This window comes from Eptatretus burgeri, chromosome 5, assembly GCF_056783735.1.
Source record: "Eptatretus burgeri isolate ZD-2024b chromosome 5, Ebu_testis_v1, whole genome shotgun sequence".
In the NCBI taxonomy this organism is placed as follows: domain Eukaryota; kingdom Metazoa; phylum Chordata; class Myxini; order Myxiniformes; family Myxinidae; genus Eptatretus; species Eptatretus burgeri.
The window spans coordinates 31,513,525-31,537,393 of record NC_140965.1 but is presented as its reverse complement, the minus strand read 5'-3'; the positions used below and the strand labels follow the sequence as shown (position 1 = coordinate 31,537,393).

General features: G+C 40.0%; 1 protein-coding gene across 1 annotated transcript in view; it reads right to left on the bottom strand.

Moving 5' to 3' along the window:
• Window positions 1–23,869, bottom strand: part of LOC147026163 (lysosome-associated membrane glycoprotein 1-like) — a 70,681-nt gene that overhangs the window by 26,918 nt on the left and 19,894 nt on the right. The window contains exons 2-5 of the mRNA XM_085881281.1: window positions 22,361–22,488; window positions 12,369–12,488; window positions 4,411–4,483; window positions 3,909–4,070 (exon numbers count right to left, since the gene is read on the bottom strand). Coding sequence (XP_085737407.1) covers window positions 3,909–4,070; window positions 4,411–4,483; window positions 12,369–12,488; window positions 22,361–22,488 — 483 coding nt within the window. The remainder of the gene's footprint in view (window positions 1–3,908; window positions 4,071–4,410; window positions 4,484–12,368; window positions 12,489–22,360; window positions 22,489–23,869) is intronic.

Below are 23,869 nucleotides of genomic sequence, written 5' to 3'. Positions count from 1 at the left end.
GAAAAGGTAGACATGTTGAATACAGTACTAAACGAAACATTACTCAAACAATTCCATATTCAACTCGAAAGTTGTGTGAAAGTGGGGTTGGGAGGGGAAGGAGGGGAGTGTCTTCATCGTGCATTACCTTGTTGAAGTGTTATGGAGCGTCACAGGGGGTGGGGATGTCAGATTTGGGCAAAACATGTTACATCATTTTTGAATGGCCCCTGACAGATTTCTGTGAAGTCGGTGATAACATGATCGAAGAGCGGAAAACATTACGTATTCAGCTGCGTTGTTCCACAAGCTTCCAATAAATGAAAATAGGTACTTATTTAAAGGACAATGAATATGGCAAGAAATGTGGAAAAACTCTTATAGCTAATTAACAAAGAGAAATTGGATCTTGCGATACTCCAAATCATTGCTTTATCGTCCAAATTCTGAGCACCACGAAAGGAAGGAAGCAACACATCCCGTTTTTGAAGTTGTTGGTAGGATTCGGCCAGGGTTCGAACCGTCACCTTCCCAGATTCAAGAGTGGATATCAACTAACCACATAAATGAATGGTAATTCCTGCTTGTTGCTGTGTTTACCTTCCTCTTTTAACTGTTTATTCATTCCTCTACTGCCACAACCATCGGTGCTTTGCCTACCCATCCCTGCACTCTTTCAAGCCTCAATTTTACAGAATTTTTATTTTTTTTTTTCAAAAAAAAAAACATGGCAACAAAACTTTTAAGTCAGTAGAGATGAATGTTTCTAGCCAGTCATTTCAAAAATAACTAGAAGGGCACTCGGTAGAGCGCATACCTCCGCCATGAAATGCCTGATCCACAAGAACATATCGTGCCCAATACATTTTTGAAATATCATGCTGTACAGTATTATATAGTTTTTGGCCCGATCTCTCAATGGTGAAGAATCACTTTAAAAATGAAATAATTATCGTATCCAGATCTGTATTTGGATCTTCAACGAAATTTAATCAATTCGTCCTTGTCACACACCCAACATGTCCACCAAGTTTCGTCCAAATCTGTCCACAACTTTTTGAGATATCGTGTGAAATATCGTTTTTATTCCAGGTGTTGGCTTCATGGTTAGGGTGGTGAGTTTTGGATCCAAGAATCTCGAGTTCAAATCCCCCTCGGTTGTTGAAATAATTCCAGGTGGGGTTGACTGCCTGTCATCCTTGCGAGGTTGGCAAAAAGAGTGCCAGCTTGCTGGTATCCTATGTCGAAGTGGCGACCCATCCAGGATTGTACCAAATAGCCAAGGAGACTGCTAAGGCAGCACCTATGCTCTGCACAGAGTATGGTCCCAATGGATGGATGGATATAATTTTTGGCCCCTCAATGATGAAGAATCACTTAAAAATTTGAGTAGCCGGATCCGGATCCAGATCTTCACGAAAATCGAATCAATTTGTCCTTTTCACACACCCAACCTGCCCACCAAATTTCATCCAGATCCATCCATAACTTTTTGAGATATCCTGTACACAAACAGACAAAGACAGAAGGGTGAAAATAACCTTCCTTCACTTTGGCGGAAGAGGGAATGAACCAAGTTAAACTATGTTTGCAGATTCATCATGTAGAGAAGCTTGCCAGAGTAAAAGTTTTCTTTGTGGAATGTCAAAAGTTTATATTCTTTATAATGGATGATGCCAATTAATCACTGCAGTAAAATTGTGAGTACTGCATACCACTTTTGCTGTAATGCTACTCAACAATTCCCAAATAGGACATTATAAGCACAAAATGGTTAGTGTAAAAATATAAAATGAAAAACATTTTCAACTTCACAGCTCCAACCCACATGACTTCAGATTCAATGATGAGCATTGGATCGTCATGATAGGTAAACAATGCTTCAAAGCTCATTTTCGACGAGCAACGTTTTAGCAAGCTAACTTTACAGCAAACCTCATTTGCATGAGCACTCAAGAATGTCAATCTATAAATACCCCTAAACACTCAATCATCCAGCTCAGCTTGGATTAAAAAAAAAAGTTTGTGACATCTTATATATTATTTCCGAGTTTGTGGTTTCGTGTCGTGCTATCTTCGACTTTGTTCTGCACTCGAGTAACGTGATATTCGGCTTACATTATCTCAAAGACCATATGAGGTGCATGGTACAAAAAAAAGTAAATAAAATGGTTCTGAAACAGTGAAATCGTATTCACTTACTGCATTAAAGTAAAATTACTGCTGATACTCTGCATCAGTTCCTTTCTCAAACACACAAACCCCAACATGTCGCGCAGAGCGTGGGTTATGCAAGTCATAATTAAGGCATTTGGGGAGGGGGAGGGAATCCTGCTCAAAATGAAGCCACAATTGCCATGAATTTCAACAGCTCAAAGATTTGCATAATGCAGTCAACAAACAACCTTTACAGCAAACTCAAAACATTTGAACCTCGCCACTCCTAACAATAAAATTTTTTTTATAAAAAAACAAACAAAAAAACGTTATTTGTGTCAGACACAGGAACTTCCACACAACTATTGGAGCTTTGTACCCATTGCCTTATTCAAATTAGGGGGTTGGCAGGATAGCCTTTGATGGATGTGTACGAGTCCAACTTGGGTTTGAATCTCAGCTCAGCTATAAACTGTCCGTCATCCTGCTGTATAACAGGCAGTGCGAGTCGATGTGCGTGCCATCCCTTGGATGGATGTTAAACTGGGCAACATGTCTGCCAGCGTTATGTAGTGGATGTTAAAGTTCCCACGGTGTCCTTCATGAAGAGTAGGTGAGCCATCACCGGCACCAAGGCAAAATCACAAATTCCTGTTCTAATGTAGTGGGGGCACTGCATCAGCAGCAAAACCACCCCTCAGCCGATGATGATACTTACGGCCATGTGCTGCATATGAAATAAGAATAAGGAGATTCAAGTTCGGATGAAAGGTCAACAAAATCAATCTGATTAAAATAAAAAATTTTTAAAAGTATTATTAAGAACACTGACAAAGAAAACTAAAAAGAAAGCATTCCGAAATGCAAAGTACGTCCATGTCCACAGACTTGACAATAACAAACTACAAGAAAAAAGTAAATTTTATTAAATAGTGTTCCCCATATTCTCATAAAGTTTGTTGAAAATTTGATGACAAAAGCTCAAATGGTAAACAAATAAAACAAGGAAAAAAACTAGAAGGGCATTCGGTAGAGCGCATGCCTCCGCCACATAATGCCTGATCCACGAGAACACATCGGGCCCATTACATTTTTGAAATATCATGCTATACACAGTACTATATCGTTTTTGGCCCCTATCTCTCATTGGTGAAGAATCACTTCAGAAATTAAATAATTCTCGTATCAAGATCCGGATTCAGATCTTCACCAAAATCGAATAAATTTGTCCTTGCCACACAACCAACCTGTCCACCAAGTTTCGTCCAAATCCGTCCACAACTTTTTGATATGTCCTGTTATATATCGGTTTATCCCCATCTCTCAATGGTGAAGAATCACTTTTAAAATTCTAGTTTCGGATCCGGATCCGGATCTTCACCAAAATTTAATCAGTTCGTCCTTGTCACACACTGAACCTGTCCACCAAATTTCATCCGAATCCATCCTCACCTTTTTGAGATATCCTGCACATAGACAGACAGACAGAAAGGGGTGAAAACATAACCTCCCTCACCTTTGGTGGAAGAGGGAAAAAAAAACCAAAAAAACCCAGCAGTCTCACGCTGCGTAGCGGCGGACGGGCTAATAAGGCCTATTTGTAACTTTGCCCTTTGACATTTTGACAGAGTTAATTGCTCTTATCCATATTCTCATAATAAAGGTTTGTTGAAAAATTTATGACAATCTCAAATGGTATGCACAAACACCACAGACAGGGATTGCAAAATCTCACCTCCCACTGAGCTGGGGATGGGCTAATAAGCACACACCTGGAGAAAACGTATTATTTGAAACACCAAACGGTTGCAGCTGCACATGTGATGCAATCAGTGTGACATTCGCCCCTTTCAACAGCTCGTTGGCACTGTTGCACTTGTACGACTCATTTAAAGGCGGAAGATGGAAATTTGCTCTGCTACTTGCTTCAAATGCTGGCAAAAAGGAAACAAGGGAGGGAGGGATCAAATAAAGGGATCTATTACAATTTCATGGAGGGCAGTACTAACATTGAGAAAGATAGATAGTGCAGCGCTGCACACATTGAGAGTCTGTTATCACCCGCACCGAAGAGAGCGCACAACTTGTTGTGGTCTTGGCAGTGTAAATATGGCAGGACCAAGAACCAAAACTTTCAAGGGTAACCGGTTCAATATAAAGACCAAGGCACAGCTGTCTATGGCATCAGGGTTGGCCATCAGATTTAACCTTAACCCTTGGAAGATACAGTAGTCCTTTAAACATTGGCTCAAGACACAAACTTGTAAAACTCACGCATCACAATACTCTTGGCAGTCGTGTAGTTCAACTTCAAATCAATATTTCCAATGATGGCCACTGCATTTTCCTGCAGAAGAATCCATGGTACGGATATTTTAAAAAAAGTGTCTCAAACAATAAAAGTATGTGGAATATAACTTTATAAACAGGATAAATGATATTTCAATTCTTATTAAAGAAGTGATCATGACAGCAGGGAGGGGAAAGGGTGAGGGGATTAATTAATTAGATAGCAATCTCCGAATCAATGATAGAATAAATTGTCTCATCGGAGCAGTTTATGGGATTCACCGTCACACAGAGATAAAATGGAGCATTCACTGTCCCTCATGTATTCTGCGCACTTCTATATTTGCTGGAGACTGGCCTTGTTAACGCCATAATGTCTGCACAGTGATGCAGCACTCTAACCTTGACCACGCTTATCCAAAACATCCACTTTCTGTGACAAACGTATCACTTTCCTCGACTTTTTTTGCACTTGGTTCACCACTATCAATGGTTTTTATCTTGGGAGTCATGGTTAAAAATCACTAAGGGCATTAATAGAAAATAAAGGAATCAATTACGATTCCACGAGTGTGGTGTTGACATGGAGAGAGGTAGATACAGTACAGTGGTGTACACATAGCCAGTCTCAATTTACACCCGTACCGCAGAGTGCGCACAACACGACGGAGGAATAAGAATACCGAGCTACTCCTGGAATTCACGCCAACAGGATCAATCATTTGGACAGTTCCGAGTCTTCTGGCCATCCCTCATTTATTATGTACTTTAATTTCCTCTACAATATTTATTTAATGGCAATGTGCTTGGTGTCACGGCACGCATACAGTCGATGAGTCCTGGCCTGACGTTACGATGTCCGGAACACACCAACCTGGTGGCCGGGAGGGATAAAGTGGCGGACAGTGTCGCCAATCAGGGAGCCACAGTAATGTCACCTACAGGGGATTAAAAGCAGACGTCCAAGAACTCTGCGTCAGTCAGCCAGTCAGCGAGTTGGAGCATGCATGCTACGCTAATCTGGAAAGGAAGCCCACGGTGTGCAGTCTGACAGAGTATGAAAGAAGTGCTGCAGTTTTGAAGTGGCTCTGGAAAGAGCCCACCTCCACTCCTAATCGCCTCACACTTCCCAGCAAGTTCAGGCAGCATCATTCGCAGGCACCTCAAGTTGAGGGAGGGCCAACCATCCTCTACCCCCCCCAACCCATCTTCTTTCTTCTCCCACCACCCCCTCTCAGTTCCTGTACAACCTCTGTGGGAGTCTCCTTTACTTGTCGGTGAGGAGGTATTTGTGACACGTTACCTCCACCACCGAAAGTGAGGAAAGTTATGTTTTCACCCCTGTCTGTTTATTTGCTTGTTTGTGTAAAGGATATCTCAAAGGGATTTGACATCTCAAAAAAGGTGTGGACGGATTCAGATGAAATTTTGTGGACAGGTTGGGTATGTGACAAGGACAAACTGATTAGATTTTGGTGAAGATCTGGATCCGGATCTGACCACAAGAAAAATTTTAAGTGATTCATCACCATTGAGAGATCGGGCTAAACTGATATAGAGCAAGATATCTCAAAAAGTTGTGGACATATTCGGACAAAACTTGGTGGACAGTTTGGGTGTGTGGCAAGGATGAATTGATTCGGTTTTGGTGAAGATCTGAATCCAGATCTGGATACGAGGATTATTTAATTTTTGAAGTGATTCTTCACCATTGAGAGATGGGGCCAAAAATGATATAGTACTGTATCGCATGGTATTTCAAAAATGTAATGGGCCCGATATGTTCTCGTGGATCAGGCATTGCGTGGTGGAGGTACGCGCTCCAACAAGTGTGCTTGTAGTTTAAGCTGGTATTGTCTGGTTCTTCTTCAACTACTCGTACAAGATAGTTTTAACGTGTACCTCACAGTTTTTAATTACACCATTATTTTTCATCCATTTGCTGTGGCATTCTGGGTGATGCGTAGATGCACCTCAAATGTCGCAAATTCTTGGGGAATATAAGCGAGCCAAAATCTTGGGACTCAAATCAAATTGTAACAGTAGTTATCCTCACGCACGCCAAGTCGCCTCACACTGCAGGTTCATGCTACAGATTTAATTTCCAGCGATACTGGAATCTTGTCCCTTAGAGCAAGACCAGGTCACCTAACAATATTATCATATATATATATATATATATATATATATATATATATATATATATATATATATATATATATATATATATATATATATATATATACATATACATATACACATGTATAAAAAAAAATCTTAAATACAACTATAACAAGTACAGGTACATTCAAAGTACACCGCCCCATGCCAAATAAATAAATATCAAATTCTCCAGCACGCGACATTGCCGGGGTGCCTTCGGCACACGGAGACGGAATTGAGTGGGAGCGGTGTACAGCAATTGATCAATTGCATAATTAAACCAATAATGATCAATTGGCTAATAGCATACCAAAAACACCACTGTTTCATCCAAATAGGTAACTTTTTGAAAATCAATTCATCGAAAAATGAATAATTAATGGGTTAATTGAGTAATCAAAAAAATCAAATAACTTGCTCACCGTCATGTCCAAATATACGCTTCTTCTCTCAAAAGGTGCTTTTAATATTGCCCAAAGAACATAAATAAGTAATAAATAAATCGATAATGATCAGGTAATTCATCAATTAATTGATTAATCAAAAAAAAAATTAAAATAATGTTTTTGCCAAAGCACATCTTTACTTTTGTCCCCAAATTTCAGCTTCCTAACTCAAAAGATGGCCGAGACAGCGCCCGGACAAAGAAGAAAACAAACAGTAAAAACTGAGTAATCCTTTCCTTCGGCACCAGGCGATGACGTCCTGCATGGCCTGGATATGGAATTTGGAAGGAGTGGTGTACAATTCTAAAAAGCCTCAAGTATAATCATATAATTATAATGTAAACACAAAAAAAAATGATTTTAAATTCAATCCGTGTCGAAGGAAGCAGTTCAAATTGGTATTTTAAATATTAAATAGGCAAAGCCGAGAAATGAACAAAACCCATTGCAATTACCCTTTATAACAGACTAGAATTACCTTTGACAACCCTTTAGAACCCTCTAGAAGCTACTAGAATTACTGGTGGGACCACTGGACCAAATTTTCATTGGTCTTCAAGGCCTTGTTGCATACCTGCCTGTTGTACTGCTTGAGCATTAGTTTGCCTTTCACCAAGTCCAGATGTGCTTGGGCCAGGGCGGAAATCACACGTTCGTTATTATTCTTCCCAAATTATACTACTATTATTGTTGTTGATAATATTATTTGTGTTCATTAATGTATGGTTTTATTTTTGCAATGTTGTCATTGTTTTTGTTGTTTATTTTGTGAATAGAATTTATTAAGTTGCTCCTTTAATGTGAACATGGCCTGCGTTTAAAATATGGGAATTATTCTGGGTTATTTGTAGTCAAATAGCCTCATGAACTCAGGTCGTCATGATATTTGGGTCCCCTGGGTATTTTGGCTCTTCGGGGTCTTTTGGAGGTCATCTGGCTCTTAAAAGGTCTTCAAAAGTCGAAGGAATCTCAGTCGATGAAAGGGTAAAAAAAAAAGTTTCCATTTTTCGTAGAAACACCGTGTGAGGAAGGTTCTTCTTCAATTTTGAGGACGGATGGACATAGTTAAATATTGAAGTGACTTCACCGCTTAAAAATAAAATGCCTTTTTGAACAAAAATCATAAATGTAACCAATTCCCCATACCATGTTTCTTTACATATCTGTGCAATTAATTTATAGATTACAAAATGTCGTTTTAATTACGTAGAAAGACTACTTCCACAAGGCAAATAGCTGACAGGTAACCCAAACTGAATGCGAGCATCGTGAATACCCAGTGACACTAAGAGCTTACACCAATGCCTGGGATATCCTCACTAAAATTCACGGACTGGTGTGCGTTTGCTTATCATGCTACTCCTCCTTCAGTTCTGGCCCGATTACATCCAGACTTGCTACATAGGATCAGCATGACCCCAATTAGTGCTTTGAGGCGTTTTTATCTTTGCCGGTGATTTTTTTTTTTTGGGGGGGGGGGATGAAGACGACACAAATACTCTGTAAATGTGTATTGTGGAGCACCGCTTTAGGTGGGAGAGGGCATTACAAGTCTTACAGTACAGTATTCCTGTCCCCACATTTTCCAGTGCAGTGAGATAATAAAATAACCCCCTGGCTGCTCCCGTAGGGTACAGGTGCTTCGAGTCATGATTAATTGAAATAAAATCCTTCCCAAAATAAAAATAAATAAAAAACATTTAATCGTTTTGCTCACCAATGATAAGGTATGCACACAGATTTCACAGAAAATTAAATAAAATTTTAAAAAAGAAATAAAAATAAGGAATTAAAAAAATCCGAACAGATGACTATGCAAAAGGCCCCATGACAATGATAGCAACCTTCATACATCACGTAGGAAGTCCAATTCTTGCTTTTTCAGTCATGCCTGATAAATATTCCTATGCTGGTAAAAACAATGGACTTTGTTGGATGATGAGTCGCAATAATTTCACATCGCTGCCATCTTAGAAAATGCTCTCCCACTGGTTCTAAAGGCCCGGTCACACCTTGACGTTTTAGCCAACGTATGCCGATTTTTGAATTTTTTTTCTAAAACGCTGGCACACGTTGAATACGTTATGGGTAAGTTTTGATAACATTGAGAGCACGCTGAAAAACACTGCCATACGTCGTTGTACACTGGCTTTAAACGTTGTACTTTTTGGTTGTCCTCAAATTTTTTCATGCTTGAAATTTCACGACGCATGCCGGCGTATGACTCACACGTTCCGCTATGCTGGCCACAAGTTGTATGCACGGTCTGCGATCGTTGACAGACGTCAACACATGCTACTTGTAAGTTAATCATAAGTTGAGACACGCCGAGGTAATGTTTAGCGTACCCGAAACTTATTTCTAACCTATGATTAACGTGTTGTTGGCACGTTACGCGATCGTTGCCACACAGACAGACGTTACTTTTAAGTTACTCATAGGCTGAAAGACGTCGGTATAATAGATCATCCTTGCGTCAGAGTCCACGGCCACGGCCAGGACACTTATTTGCAGCATTCTTCAAACTTTTCTTCGGCATGACGAGGATGTTCACACTTCGATGTCTAGCTTGGCTATGATTCCAATTGTCCATCGGCGGCGTCTATTTAAAATAGTCGAGTTTGAGCGTTTTAACACGTTCAGAAGAAACGCTTCAAATTTCCAAACCCCAGCGTCAAAAAACAAAGGCGAGTGAGGAGCAATTTAAATCGTTCATTGTAAACAATGAAAATAGCTGAGTGGTACCGTTTAAAAGTCGTTGAGTGTAAAAAAATCCAATTGTTGAGCGCAAGCGTCTACTTTCAATAGTGGAGTTTGAGCGATTTAGCACGTTCAATAGAAACGATTAAAATTTCCGAGAGCTAGCGTCAAAAAACAAAGGCGAGTGACAGCAATTCAAATCGTTCATTGTAAACAATGAAAATAGCTGAGTGGTACCGTTTAAAAGTCGTTGAGTGTAAAAAAATCCAATTGTTGAGCGCAAGCGTCTACTTTCAATAGTGGAGTTTGAGCGATTTAGAACGTTCAATAGAAACGATTAAAATTTCCGAGCGCTAGCGTCAAAAAACAAAGGCGAGTGACAGCAATTCAAATCGTTCATTGTAAACAATGAAAATAGCTGAGTGGTACCGTTTAAAAGTCGTTGAGTGTAAAAAAAAATCCAATTGTTGAGCGCGTCTACTTTCAATAGTGGAGATGCAGCCATTTAAATCGTTGAGTGGCAGCCTATGAATAGCAAACCCCACGTCACCGGCAAAGATAAACTGCTGCACGATATGGATAAGTTAAGCTATCGTTGGGCATAGTTTGTGAACGCCGGCTACACGATAATTATTTGTTGGTATACCGTATCTATAAGTTATCGAAGCGCTCTATGCACATTATTAGTTCATTGTGCATTTGTCCAACCCGTTAGGAATAGACCTAAATCGTAAAAACAAGCCATAGCTCATTGTTGAAAAAGCCCCATAAAAAATTAGCCGCGAAGAACTTCGAACAATGGTGCAAAGATGTCTCCTACCCGTGGACACAAGGAGAATCCATCATAACCCACACCCTCCCCCTCACACTCACCTACTACTGCCAACATGAACAAACTACTACTAATACTAATACTGATACTGTTACTGCTGACATGGACATCGACTCAAAAACACTGTTGGGTTCCCCTTTTATGAACACCATTTTTATATACCAAATCCCAAAACCGCTGGGAACACGTCTTTATATGGCAGTTGTAAGCTAGAAACACGTTCATTTATTTTTTTTTGTCGACTGGAAGACGTCATTGGAATACGTCTACATACGTCGATGTGTGTTGAGATTACGTAAAGAATTGGTTCAAAGCACGTCAAACATAAGTTAGAAATAAGTTTCGCGTAAAAAAGACATTACCGCAACGCATTTCGACTTATGAGTAGCTTATAAGTAGCGTTTGTGGTCGTGTGTAAGCGTCCACATATCGTGTGTAAAACTTATCCCCATCGCATGCGGAACGTGTGTCATACGCCGAGTACGTCCAAAAATTTTGAACATGTTTAAAATTTCTTGACGTACTCTACTTACGACGACGTAAATAACGTACTTTAGCGTTCTACTCACGTATACCAAACTTACTCATACCGTATTTGACGTGCCCCAACGTTTTAGACACATTTTTCTTAGGTCGGCATACGCTGGCAAGATCGCCAAGGTGTGACCACGATGTTGTCACTTCCATTTATATGGCGGTTATGATTCGAATCGTTCTACGGCAGTTATGATTCGATCCGTTTTAATAGGCTACGTCACGACATCGTCGGCGATGCGTGCAACGCGCTATGCCTAAGTTAGACTATCGTTGGGCATCGGTTGTGTAGGCCGACAACAGGTTCAGCATTCGCTGGTATAATTTATCTATAACACAACGAAACGTTCTGTGTCCGTTACCAATGCGTTATACATAAGACCAAGTCGCTATGAATACGTCCGAATCTTTAAAAAAAAACATCAAAAGTTCAACGTAAGCCAGCGTTTTACATACATTTTAATACGTTGCCATTGCTGCCTAAAACGTCAAGGTGTGACCGGGCCTTAAGTTTTGGAATGCATGGCAAGAATAGCAATGATGGGAAGTGATACGGGTTCATCCAAAACCCAGATTTTGTTGTGCAAATAACTTTCATATATTAGTCATACATTAATACGGAGTCATACAAAAGAAAAGTTGTGTGCAACGCACGCAGTTTGTGTAGAAGCAGGTCTACACATCTATCAGCGAGCCACAATGACAACTGAAACTAACTTAATGACCACAAGTGTTTACAACTGGGAATACAAATCACGCACTTGGGTTAAGGGTTGTAAAAGACAACATTTTCATGCCATAAAACCTTGCATCAAAATTTAGTGCTATGACACTATCCAAAGAAATATACAATGTTTTTTTTTTAAAGGAGAAAAAAACTTCAAGGATAAGAATTAAGCTCCTCAATTATACACTTGTAACAACCAACAAACCTCAATATGTGTTCAGGACATATAAAGGATCAATTAGGCGACACAACTGTTTTGTTTATAACAATGTTCAATTTCACCTTTTAATAGAATATCAAAGCTGAAATCCAGTGCATTCACAGCTCCACAAAAAAGCACTGCCTATGTAATGATGCATTTCATGCAACAAAACACTTGCAGCTCAATTTAACAAAAGCGAGAACATAAAAAAATATATATATATATATATATATATATATATATATATATATATATATATATATATATATATATATATATATATATATATATATTAATGAGAAAATAAATTAAAAACAAAAAAACAAAAAACAAACTCACCTTGGTAAAAGTGAACATGATGAAGCCATTGGTGAAATTAAGCAACAATGATACCAATGTGTCACCGCAAACTCCACTCACTGTGACTTTTCTGGGATCTATGTTGAACACTGCAGTTTCCTTTCAAAAATGGATAGAAAAAAAAAAAGAATAAAAAGTATCTCAATAGTATATAAAGCTAAAACTTAGAGGCTGTCAAAAAAAATGAATAAGAAAAATAAATAAATAAATAAAAAGATACGACAACATTACAAAGAGGAGACTCAAAATAAAGCAAGAGTGAGGATTGTTTTTCAATGCATGTCCTCTACCAAAGTGACATTTTCTAGATCCAAAAAGGGCATAATGAAAAAAGTTTGACAAAGCACCCTGAAACTCAAACTTGTTTTATAACTTTTCATAATAAATGAGGGATTTTTGTGCGTACATGAAGCAAAAACATGTGTACAGCTTATTCCATTGGGACCATACCCTGTACAGAATGTTGGTGCCACCCAAGCAGTCTCTTTGGGCTATTGGGCACAATCCTGGAAGGGTCACCACTCCAACACAGGGTACAGGTAATGTGCATATATATTACATTGTGGTTATATACCTGGGAGCATTCTAATTGCACTGGGCCAAGGACCAACACCCAAGTCTAAGGCCTGACTATCTGTACTGTTTCATGGAATGGTGGCACATGATATTAAATGGAGTGAAGTCAGGTCAGCCGTCCAGCCAATGGGTGTAAAGCAGTGGGGTGGAGAAAGGGCGAGTGAACACTTACCCATGTATGATGTGATATTTTCCAAATCTAAAAAGTGCATACAGCCTGGTGTTGGCTTCGTAGTTAGAGTGGTGGGCTTGGGATCTTCAGGTCCTGAATTAAAGTCCCGTCAGCCACCGAATTAACACCAGGTGGGATCGACTCAGTATGTCATCCTTCCGAGGTTGGCAAAATGAGTACCAGTGAACTGGTAATCAGGTCATTGCATCAGTGGTGCCCCCATACTCGGAAGCAGTGGTGAAGCACCATTGATCATAGCCAGTTTAAAGCATGACATCATGCCACCACAATAAGTGGAAGTATTAAAAATATATATTTAAAATGTTTTTTTAAAAGGCATAACTGAAAATTGACGCAAACACCCTGAAACTCGAACTTGTTCTCTAATTATTCATAATAAAGCCATGTACCAAGTTTCAGTTGAAAATGTTAAAAAGGTATGGGGGTGGGGGGGGGGGACATCTGAAAAAACACAGATGGGACAGATGGAGGGAGAGCAAACCTATAGTCCCCTCCAGTGAAACCGGTAGGGGATGTCTAAAGCCTAAAGGTAACAACCAAAAACTAAATGATTCAGGGTGACAATCATTCACTGGGAAGTATATTCAAATCATTTCATTTTCAGTCCATGGGCAATGAAATGAGACGGTGGTACCACCAAGGTGGCAAATTCTCCCTACATCGAGTTATGTTTGTAGGGGGGATATGCGGGGGTAATGAGAAATCTTTACCAACAGGGGTGGCCACAATATGGGATCCATTTATTTATTAACCTCCACCATCGAAGATGGATGGAGGTTACTGTTTTCACCCCTTTCTGTTTGTTTGTTTGTGAACAGTATTACGGAAAAACTCCTCGACGGATTTCGACGAAATTTGGTGGGGGTGTTAGGTCTGGTCCAAGGATCATGCCATTAGATTTTGGACTTGGTCCTAAATCCAATATGGCCGCGATGGCGGCCAATTTGAAAAAAATATTTGAATTTTTTTTTTTTACATTTCTACATGTTTTAAGTGATTTCCACCCCCCACCCCCAAAAAAAAATTGTTAGAGAAAAAATATTTTTTGCAACTTTTTTTTCAACAAAATTTCAATTTTTTTTTCATTTCTACATGTTTTAAGTGATTTCCAACCCCCCCCCCAAAAAAAAAATTTTAGAAAAAAAAAATTTAGCAAATTTTTTTCCAACAAAATTTCGATTTTTTTTTTTGCATTTCTACATGTTATAAGTGATTTCCAACAAAAAAAAAACATGCCAAAATTATAATTGTGGCTGATTTTGGAACTTCAGGTGGATATACCCACATAAAATCAATTTCTGTCTCAAGGAATCCAGTTATGACAAATGAATTGAGTATGTAAAAGTTAAAAGTAAAAGGGAAAGTTGCAAACTATAACTCTGTGGAGCACTGTTGACGTCAAATTGAATGAATAGGATATCAGGTTCAATTGAGTGACCTTGCAGTATTGGCGGCGGAAGTTTTGCACTCTACAGAGTGCTCCCTCTCTCGTTATGTACTGTGTTTGTGTTCATAGTTTCTTTATTGCCTCTGCCATCGAAGGTGGAAGGCAGTTGTTTTCAGCCGTCTGTTTGCAGGATATCTCAAAAAGTTGTGGATGGATTCAGATGAAATTTGGTGGGCAGGTTAGGTGTGTGACAAGGCCGAAATGATTAGATTTCGGTGAAGATCGGGATCTGACTATTAGAATTTTTAAAGTGATTGTTCACCATCGAGAGATGGGGCTAAAATGATATACAACACAATATCTCAAAAAGGTGTGGACGGATTCAGACGAAACTTGGTGGACAGATTGGGTGCGTGACAAGGACGAATTGATTCAATTTTGGTGAAGATCTGAATCTGGATCCGGATACGAGAATTACTTGATTTTTAAAGTGATTCTTCACCATTGAGAGACAGTGCAAAAACAAATATATAACATGATATTTCAAAAGGTTATTGGGACCGATATGTTCCACTGGATTAGAAATTGCATGGCGGTGGTATGCACTTTACTGACTGCTCTTCTAGTTACAGATGGAATTGACATCTGTAATGCCAGGGGCACCTTCCAGCCCTGATCTGATGACCCTTTTTATTTTGTTTAACCTTGGCAAGGGGGGGGGGATCATGGGGGTATTCAATGAGAGTAAAAGAGCAGGAGTCGGACTGGGAGAAAGCAGGAGGTGACAACTGAAAGCAAATCTTGAAAGATTGGGGGAGGTGCATGAAACAGACACTGGAGTAACTTCCATAGATGAGAGAATCGAGGGATGAAGCACTGGAGCGAAGCGTTCACCAGGTTATCCTCCCAAATTCTTGGCTGAACACAAACACATAAGTAGGAGCTTACAGATGCTGTGACGAGAGAGATGGTACACCTAAATGTTTGGAAAATGACAATTACATGGTTATAAGCCAACTTGTGACAACAACCTGCAGGCTTGTACATTTTCCTTTGCACAAGCAACATACAAGAATATTTACAAGCTTGTGTCCACTGGTGACCTGACTGTCAGTGTCTCATATTTTTAACCCTCCCTCACCTCGCTCTTCCATGACCCTTGATTGTATTTCAAATAATAACAATCTATACCAATAAAAGTGTGTGTGTGTGTGTGTGTGTTTTTTTTTTTCATTAAGCATAACATTTTCTCTCTGCCAACTCCCTTTTCCCACCCCACTCTCTCTGTCCCATCCTCACTCCACCCACTCCAAATACAGTACAGCACTATATATATATATATATATATATATATATATATATATATATATATATATATATATATATATATATATATATATATATATATATATATATATACATATATACATACATATATACATATATATATATATATATATATATATATATATATATATATATATATATATATATATATATATATATATATATATATACATACATACATACACATACATACATAGTTGAAACGTCTCTAATTATATTGTGCCTGATGAAGCCAGTTGTGAAGCTGGCGAAACGTTGCCCTGAGACCGGGTCTGCTCTCGCTTTTTTGCTCAAATTAGCAGAGTCGATCTAATTTTTACCTTTGGTTGGAAGCGCCATATATATATATATATATATATATATATATATATATATATATATATATATATATATATATATATATATATATATATATATATATATATATATATATATATATATATATATGTATGACCGTTTTTACATCCATTTTTCCCTGCTGTGCAGGGGTTTGGCTTTTTCTTGAGGCAATGTTTTATGGCCGGATGCCCTTCCTGACGCCAACCCTGGTCGCCTCTTACGACACACAGGGATATGGTACACCTATTCTAACCGGGGAATACACCGGGACCAGTACACTGGCACTCATTTCGCCGACCTCGGAAAGATGACAGGCTGAGTCAACCCCCTGGTGTTAATTCAGCAGCCAACGGGGCTTGAACTCAGGACCCTGGGATCCCAAGCCGCCACCCGAACCACTAAGCCAACACCAGGCTTGTGTGTGTGTGTATATATATATATATATATATATATATATATATATATATATATATATATATATATATATATATATATATATATATATATATATATATATATATATATATATATATATATATACATATATACATATATACATATATACATATATATATATATATACATATATATATATATATATATATATATATATATATATACACATCTTTCGTCGACACGGCAGTCTACAGCCCTGACCAAATGAAGAGCCAAAATTTCTGCAGATCTACTTCATTGGCGACAATATAAAGCAGGCTGAACAGCGCTGCAACAATGTCATTCAAACCAAGTTGGAAGTGGTGTTGCAGTTGCCAGATATGCTCCACAAGGAAAACCGCTATGTTCAGAGTTTCAAGTGTGCCATGGAGAAGATGACACCAGAGTAAAAAATTGTCATTCATCCAGACAAAACTCCAGCTCGGGAGTATGAGCTTCAATGCACCCTCCACATCAGACGTGGCTGTCATCCTGGCTGGTGAACAAAATGGTGATCGAGACATTGTGCTGCAACTCAGAAGCAATTCCCTCCAGAGAGTTGCTGAGATACACCGATCATATGATGCACTTCAGTATACACGAACTTTCTGGCAGGGTGATGATGGATATGATATTAAACTGCAACAAACAGACCCAGCAACAGGACTACCAAATGAAAACAACATTTCTGCCATGGACTTTTATGCCTACAGGATTATGCTGAGAGCTGGTAATTTCAATCACATCTTGCATTGCAAAGATCTCTTACACAAATTTGTTGTGGACATGTACCCAAAAATTGAGGCAGAAAGGCTGAGATTCCTTCAAAAGAACCAAAAGAACCTCTGAGTTGAAAACTATGTTCACCTCAGGGATGCCATGAACAATGATGGAAATGCTGCCAATGTTGGCCAATTGGTCATCTTGCCTTCCATTTTCACAGGTGGTCAAGCATTTTCACATGCGTGAGCACACTCAGGATCCATCCATCCATCCATGAGGACCATACTCTGTGCAGAGCGTTGGTGCTGCCAAAGCAGTCTCGTTGGCTATTGGGCACAATCCTGGACAGGTCGCCACTCCGACACAGGATACCAGCAAGCTGGGACTCATTTTGCTGATCTCGGAAGGATGACAGACAGAGTCAACCCCACCTGGAATGAATTAAATAGCTAATGGGATTTGAACTCAGGATCCTCAGATCCCAAGCCCACCATCCTAACCATTAAACAAACACCAGGCATACACTCAGGATACCATGGCATATGTGCAAAACTATGGTCATCCTGATCTCTTAATCACCTTCACCTGCAATCCAGCTTGGGCAGAAATGGCTAATGAACTGATGCCAGGCTAAAAACGACAGCATCGCCATAATTTGCTGGCAAGAGTATTCTGACCAAAAATGAAGTCAGCATTGATGAATGTCATCAACAAGGGAAGGATTTTTGGAGCCATTAAGTGCGACATGTACACAACTGAGGAGCAAAAGCATGGCCTGCCACATGCCCACATTCTGACTTGGCTTCAAGATGAACTTCATGTGCACAGAGTGGATGACTTCATCAGTGCTGAACTTCCAGACCGAGAAATTGATCCACTTCTGTTCAGCACTGTCAAAACACAGATGGTGCATAGTCCCTGTGGAAGCATCAATCCAAACTCACCATGCATGATAGATAACAAATGCACAAAAAGGTTCCCACAATATCTTCTGAAAGAGACACAGACTGGACAATATGGATACCCACTGTATCGTCAGAGAAAACCAGAAGATGGTGGATTCACAACAATCAGAGTTCATCGTCGTGAGGTTGAAGTTGACAACAGATGGATTTTTCCATTCTGTCCACTCCTCCTCACATGGATATTCAATGCACACATCGATGTTGAGTACTGCCACTCTGTGAAATCCATCAAATGTGTGCAAGTAAGTCAACAAAGGATCTGACAGGGCTGTTTTGGCCGAACAATGGATGGGACTGTGCATGGTGAGATTCATCAATGTGAAATGGGAAGATACATCAGCAGCAATGAAGCCATCTGCTGGATCCTGAACGACATCCCACTGTGGTTCAGCTCAGTGTGCACCTTGGGAATGGCCAGAGAGTGCATTTCACTGAGGAGAATGTGGGTGAGTGCGCCCAAGTCCCACAAGACACAACTCTCACTGCTTTCTTCAATCTCTGCCAGGATGATGAATTTGCTGAGGCACTGCTGTATCATCAGATACCCAAGTACTACACATGGAATGTTGGCAGCAAGAAGTGGGCTCACCGCAAAGCAGGAAAAACTGTACCAGACAAGCCAGACATCAAAGCCAACGATGCACTTGGCCATATGTACACTGTCCATCCTAATAATTTTGAATGTTTTTACCCAAGACTGCTTCTGCATGAGGTCATCAGTGCAACATCAATAGAAGACTTGCAAACAGTGGATGCCACATTCTCTGAAACTTACAAACAGGCTTGCCAGCTCAGAAGACTCCTGGAGGATGATACACACTGGAACAGCACATTGGAGGTGGCAGCTGCAACTCGATCACCATGGATGCTGTGAAACCTGTTTGCCATCATGTGGCAAACATGTGCCATGTGAAATCCTCAACAAGTATGGGACAACCACAAGGAGAATGTCAGAGAACATTTTGTATCATGCACAAGTGCAAAATCCTAACCTGGAACTGGACCACATTGATGTCATCTTCAATCAAGCTCTCTATCATTGAAGACAAGATCAAGGCTTTAGGTGGCTCTGACCTCAAAACTTTTGGCCTTCCTGACCCTCAACAACCCAATGACAATGAGGTCACAAATGAAATTTTGAGAGAGACCAACTACACCATAGAACAGCTTGCTGAATACATACAGGAGAACGAGCCATGTCTGGTTCCAGACTAAAGAGAAACCTTCAATAAGATTAAACAAGAAGTTTTCAATGGGAGTGGTGTCACTTTCTTTCTGGATGCTCCCGGTGAAACCGGCAAAAATTTTCTCATCAATCTTCTTTTAGCAAAAATCCAGCAGAGAAACATGATTTCCCTTGCAGTGGCATAATCAGGCATTGCTGCCACATTGTTGACAGGAGGAAGAACAGCTCATTCAGTCTTCAAGTTAGTATGGAGGCACCAACCTGCAACATTGTCAGAGGTACTGGCAAAACAAAGCTCCTGCAGGAGTGCTGGCTCAATGTCTGGGATGAGTATATAATCTCACAAGGCTGCCTTGGAGGCTCTTGATCACACCATGCAAGATCTTCGACGCAATGACAGAACATATGTGTGGAGTGACTGGTGTTGGCTGGGGATTTTAGACAGACGCTGCCAGTCATTCCACATGGAACCAAAGCTGATGAACTGCAGGCCTGCCTCAAGGCCTCATGCATTTGGAACAACATTCAGCGACTCAGCCAAATGACCAACACACGAGTGCTTCGACCAGGTGATTCATCTGATGTGGAGTTTGCTGAAAACCTGCGCAAACTGGGAAATGGAACCACATTATCGGAAAATCAAGATGGAAATATCTCGATGAACAACATTGGAAAAACAGTTGCAACACCAGCAACTGCAGGATGCAGTATTTCCAAATGTTGCACATAACTTCCATGACCACAAGTGGCTATGCCAAAGAGCCATCTCGGCACCAAAAAAATGATGCAGCCAATTCCACAAAGAGGCCTTCTTGCACAGTGACCTCACACTAAGCAAATGTAAAAGTCGATTGAGACTGTACCGGACAAATGAAGCAGTCCACTACCCCAACAGAATTTCTTAACTCTCGAGAATGGCCAGGTGTGCCTCCTCACAATATGGAGCTCAAGATTGGTGCACCCATTATGCTTCTCAGGAATCTGGACCCACCAACACTCTGCAATGGAACATGTTTGGCTGTCGAGAAGCTTATGCCACATGTCATTGAAACAACAATCATGACTGGCCATGCAGCAGGACAGAATGTCTTCATTCCATGCATTTCAATCATCCCATCTGATTTGCCATTTCAATTGAGAAGGCTTCAGTCCCCTGTCTGCCTCAGTTTTGCCACGAGTATCAACAAGGCACAAGGACAACTGCTCAAAGTTGTTGGCCTCAACCTGCAACGCCCATGCTTTTCTCATGGCCATCTCTATGTTGGTTGTTCCAAAGTTGGCAACGGCAAAAAAAACCTTTTCATCTTGGCTCCACATGGAAAAACATGCAACATTGTCTATCCTGAAGCTCTACAAGGATAAATAAAGAAAAAAAAAGTCAAACTGATAAAATGTGATGTGAAATCCTCAGTGCTGAAGAATAAAAAAACAATGCTGGAGAAGAGAGGCAGAAAGAGGAGGAAGAAAAGAGAGAGAAGAGAGGCAGAAAATGGAGGAAGAGAAGAAAGGCAGAAATGGAGGAAGAGGAGGAAGAGAAGAAAGGCAGAAATGGAGGAAGAGGAGGAAGAGAAGAAAGGCAGAAAGGAGGAGGAAGGGAAGAAAGGCAGAAAGAGGAGAAAGAAAAGAAAGGCAGAAAGAGGAGAAAGAAAAGAAAGGCAGAAAGAGGAGAAAGAAAAGAAAGGCAGAAAGAGGAGAAAGAAAAGAAAGGCAGAAAGAGGAGAAAGAAAAGAAAGGCAGAAAGAGGAGAAAGAAAAGAAAGGCAGAAAGAGGAGAAAGAAAAGAAAGGCAGAAAGAGGAGAAAGAAAAGAAAGGCAGAAAGAGGAGAAAGAAAAGAAAGGCAGAAAGAGGAGAAAGAAAAGAAAGGCAGAAAGAGGAGAAAGAAGAAAGGCAGAAAGAGGAGAAAGAAGAAAGGCAGAAAGAGGAGAAAGAAGAAAGGCAGAAAGAGGAGAAAGAAGAAAGACAGAAAGAGGAGAAAGAAGAAAGACAGAAAGAGGAGAAAGAAGAAAGACAGGAGGAGGAGAAAGACATAAAGAGAAGCAGAAGGAGGAGGAAGGCAGAAGAACAATGAAAGACAACAAAGGAGGAAGGAGAGGCTGATAGAAGAAGAAAGATACAATAAGCAAAAAAAGCAGGATGACAAAGATGACAAAAAAAAGAAACAAGGAATAACAAAAATCCAGAGCAACTGAAACTTCTCAACAGCAAAAAGCAAGATTAGAAGCAAGCACAGCACAATGACTGCATTCTGCCCTCTTGTACCTGTGATCTCCCAGTTATTGTGTTGTACTTCAGTCGGTTGTCCGTATTATTATGTTCAGGAGGACAGTTCAAGCCTATGAAACCTTTGCCGCCCCTGCGTGAAGTGGGGCCATCGCCGTAAAATACAAAATACACAATAAATGATGCTTTGTGTTGAGGCACGGCAGTGATGGTCATGTTTAACCCTCGACCAGTCATGATCCCCGGGGGGGGGGGGGGTTAAACATGGCAAGGTAAGCTTTTGTCTTATTTGCTGTCTCCCACCTGTCTCTCTTTCTCTTTCCTCCCATCCGCTCCTCTCTGCCCTCCCCCACCTTTCCCTCTCCCTCTCCCCTTCCCCAGAGGCGCAGAAAGATTCGGTTCCCCCACCCGTCTTTCTCCCTCCATCCCTCACTCCCGCAATTCTCCCCCTTCCTCTCCTCCCCTCCACCCCCACCTCTCTGATCCCTCCCTGAGTAATCCCGTCAGCGAAGCGACGGGTGGTGTTTGCTCATAATCATAATAATAATAATAATAATAATAATAATAATAATAATAATAAAAGATGACACTACATCTCACCTTTTTCTCAACGACGTATGTCAGCTTCAACTGCAATGCCATCTTTGCTTTGAGGCATGTGCTCGTGTCCGTAGCATTTAAGGTATAGTCCCCCGTTTCAGGTTCTTTAGAAGTTGTGAGAGCAAACACTAAAACAGAAAAACAAGCAATACTAATCAAAATTGATCGTGTTTAGGATCAAAAACCACAACACTCGACATGTTTTCATTGTACATTAACCCAAATCAGTTTGAGGAACTGCACTTACCAAGGCATGACACAGCAACCAAGAATAACAATAAAATAAAATAAAAACATTCACACTTGTCGGTTATCAGGAAGTTGGTAGAATTCCTATGTAGGGATGGCGCGGACACCTATAAAAAGTACCGACCAGTCGTCTGTGAAGGATTTCACATCCAACACTCATGAAGCTCTTGGAGCGCATCACAAAACTGACAGACCCCAAAACAATTCTTCTTCTTCTTCTTTTCAGACAGCATTACTCAAAATTTGTTTCACTTTGCGATCAATCAATACTTGGTTTAAACACAAATCTTCTGCATTACACAGTGGGAATGTCCATGACCACTCAAAAGTTTCACAACTTGAAAGGATTCCACAAAACAAGCATTTCAAAGTGAGCATCTAGATGCATATCTACGCTTACGACAATGAGAGGCCAAGAGGGGTGGGCAGGACCACGCCTTTAAATAAGCCTTGTGGGGGTCGGCCCACAGAAACAATTATCCGAGGGTCAATCACACCTATATGGAAGTGGTTAAATAATAGTTTTGTGCAGTAACGACAACAGAAAAACACGTTTAAATACAGATGTGGCAAACGGTGGAAGATTACATTTCGTCCGACAAACCATTGCCAGACGACAATAATTTTAATCGCACAAATGCAATAATTATCACAGGGCTTGTAGCATGGTATTGTGTACAGTGTGGTCCTAAATGAGGAGAAAGCTTAGAAACTGAACCCAGTTTTAATAAGATAAATAATCTTAATGTTATATAATGCCCAAGTGTCTGTGCTTTCAGAAAATGTACACTTTGCTATGGGTCCTATGGATATAGTTGCTTACAAAGCATGTTTTTTTTTTTTTATCCAAACAGGCTTTTTTTCCATTTTTAGAAATGGGTTACATGTATGATTGCATATGATGTCCAAAATGGTTGAAAATGCATTCTTGTTTGATCTATATCATTATACATAAGAATAGAACAATTCCTCGAAACAGTACATTTCTTATGACCTGCATATCTTGGCATCGTCAAATGTGTAAAATCTCAGATTTTGCAAAATTTCCCCCAGTCATAATGAAGCTTACAAAATCTTATTCCAGAAATTTGAAATGCATCTGATAGAACATCTTAAATAGCAATTTACTTCTGCATAAAGTGATGATTTAAAATGGCAAGTTTCAACATGGATCATTACGACATACTAGTTTATAGGTTCACTTCCATGATTGGGTCAAAAATGTTCGGAAGTACGTAACAAATTGCATTTACCAAGCTG